General features: G+C 38.0%; 1 protein-coding gene across 1 annotated transcript; it reads right to left on the bottom strand.

Annotated features, from left to right (window-relative positions):
- Positions 1-1,109: 1,109 nt before the first annotated feature.
- On the bottom strand, positions 1,110-1,733 carry LOC119359772 (glutamic acid-rich protein-like). Its single transcript, XM_037625860.1, has 2 exons — positions 1,662-1,733; positions 1,110-1,547 (listed from the first exon to the last, which is right to left on the bottom strand). Exons 1-2 carry the CDS (start codon positions 1,731-1,733, stop codon positions 1,110-1,112), a joined length of 510 nt encoding a protein of 169 aa, XP_037481757.1.
- Between the last annotated feature and the right edge of the window lie 352 nt (positions 1,734-2,085).

The following is a 2,085-nucleotide window of genomic DNA, read 5'->3' as shown; positions in this document are numbered from 1 at the left end:
TTTCAGCAATGAGATGTTGCCAAAATTCTATAATTGTGTTGGGGGGACATGGTATTCCATGGTAGTAGGTGAAGGCATTTGTGCTCCTGTATAAGTTTCACTTATTCGGCCATGACCATGAAGGTGCAGAGCCGAATTATGGACATCAACAGTTGTGTATTGTGCCAGAAAATTAGTAGCATGAGGTGTAGCATATGATGTTTGAGGGTAATTGGCCGAATAACTAGTAGTGGCATGGAAAATTCCCCTATCCACCGGCATGTTTGGATTAACATGTTGCAAATTAGTTGCCGATGAATAAAAAGATAAAACACTATGTTGCATGCCATTGAAAGTTTCTACATGGGGTGTTTCAACTTGATTAACCGAACTCATCATGTTCATTGGCATATAGATTTGTGGGGTTGCCGATGCATGGGAGTTGGGATACATATGTTGCATGTTGCTAAAATCAATGTTGAGGAACTCGGTAACTGGTAACTGCTCGGTCGGCTTAGGAGTAACGATTAATCGGTGAATCGGCCTATTAACTGGATTAATCGGTCAAACATTAATCGGTAGATTAAATAGGAATTTAGCAACATATATCCAAAAAATTATGTATTGCACCACACTCCAATGCTCCTAGCTATATGATATAGCAAAATATGGTACTATAGGCACATGAAAATAAAAATCATAAACAAAATCACAAGAGGTAAAATTATTCACCCGGATATAGGAAATAACAAACAATATGCATCCAACATATTAAGATAAATAATTAAATATGCAGCCACACAGTATGCAATCCAACATGTCAATATAAATGGCAGCCACACAAATAGGGAATACAAAATAAATGGCAGCCACACAATATGCATCCACATGTAAAGATAAATAGCAGCCACACAAATAGGGAATAGCGAATATAATTCATAATAAGGTTCACAAGACGAATAGGTAACAAGGTCTAGATAATTTCAGCCATATAGATAGAAATAGCCAAATAAGTAACATGCTAACAAGGTTCGGCCACACACATAGAAATAGGTATCAAGGTAATAAGGATTAAGAACATAAGGTTCGGGCACACAAATAGCAAGCAAAATAAGTTTGCAACGAATGGCTTAAGGCTGCGGGGGCTCATCATCATCATCATCATCATCATCTTTGGTTGCCATCACCCCATCATCATCGGACTCGTAATCGATCTCATCATCCTCCATATCTACCCCATGATCAGATTCATCATCATCATCCTCAATGTATTCTTCAACTTCATGGAGTTCTCTAACTCGTGCACTCCTACGAAGCTCTGTAGGTTCGCTTTCCTCCATTGCTTCATCAATGATGTTGTATGGCACCCCCGTAGTGGGATCAAACTCATCATCAATGTATGCAACTTCGCATATCCAATCTTGTGCTCGTGACGCATCTTCACCAAGAAGAACATCACTAGAAGAGGATAACTTCTTTCTTTTATCAATCATCCTTCCATTGAATTGGATATAAACTAGATTGTCCCTATGGGCCACATCTAGTTTATTTCCCCTCTTTGCATCTACCTATAAAGTGAAAATGGAAGCCTCATGAAATAAATTGTGAGAAGAATATTCAGATTTGACTAATTGTGAGAAGAATATTCAGATTTGACTAATTGTGAGAAGTCTAAGAGTTACCATTTCAAAAGTGCTCCAATCTCTTTCACATCCAGATGAACTTGTGGTCAAGTTGAGTGTCCTTATGGCCATGTGTTGCAATGTGGGAGTTTGTAATCCATAAGTTGACCACCAATCACCTACAATTTGAGACAAGTGAAATAACATGCAATCAGCCCATAATTTCATAAATGTCATAATAAGTTTTTTTTACTTTGATAACATGCTTACCGGCATCGAAATTGTTATTCTCCATTGCTTTCAATGCAGCCACCTTCCCAAACATACCCTCTTTCTTTTTAAACTTGGTGAAGTCAATGTTAAACACCTTATTTTGCTTCATGTCATCATCATGATAAAATGTCTCCATGACTTCCATAAGCGCAGCCACTACCTCCACATCCGTAAAGATGCTCGGGTCAGCATAACTATATTTGGGATTCAA

Source organism: Triticum dicoccoides, chromosome 2A (assembly GCF_002162155.2).
Source record: "Triticum dicoccoides isolate Atlit2015 ecotype Zavitan chromosome 2A, WEW_v2.0, whole genome shotgun sequence".
Classification (NCBI taxonomy): Eukaryota; Viridiplantae; Streptophyta; class Magnoliopsida; order Poales; family Poaceae; genus Triticum; species Triticum dicoccoides.
The sequence above is the reverse complement of the archived record's forward strand: the minus strand, read 5'-3'. Positions and strand labels throughout refer to the sequence as shown.

Coding starts and splice junctions, on each gene's coding strand:
- LOC119359772 (XM_037625860.1), bottom strand. CDS start 1,733: ATGGCCATAAGGACACTCAACTTGACCACAAGTTCATCTGGATGTGAA. Junction 1,548..1,661: donor ATTGGAGCACTTTTGAAATG/GTAACTCTTAGA, acceptor TTCACTTTATAG/GTAGATGCAAAGAGGGGAAA.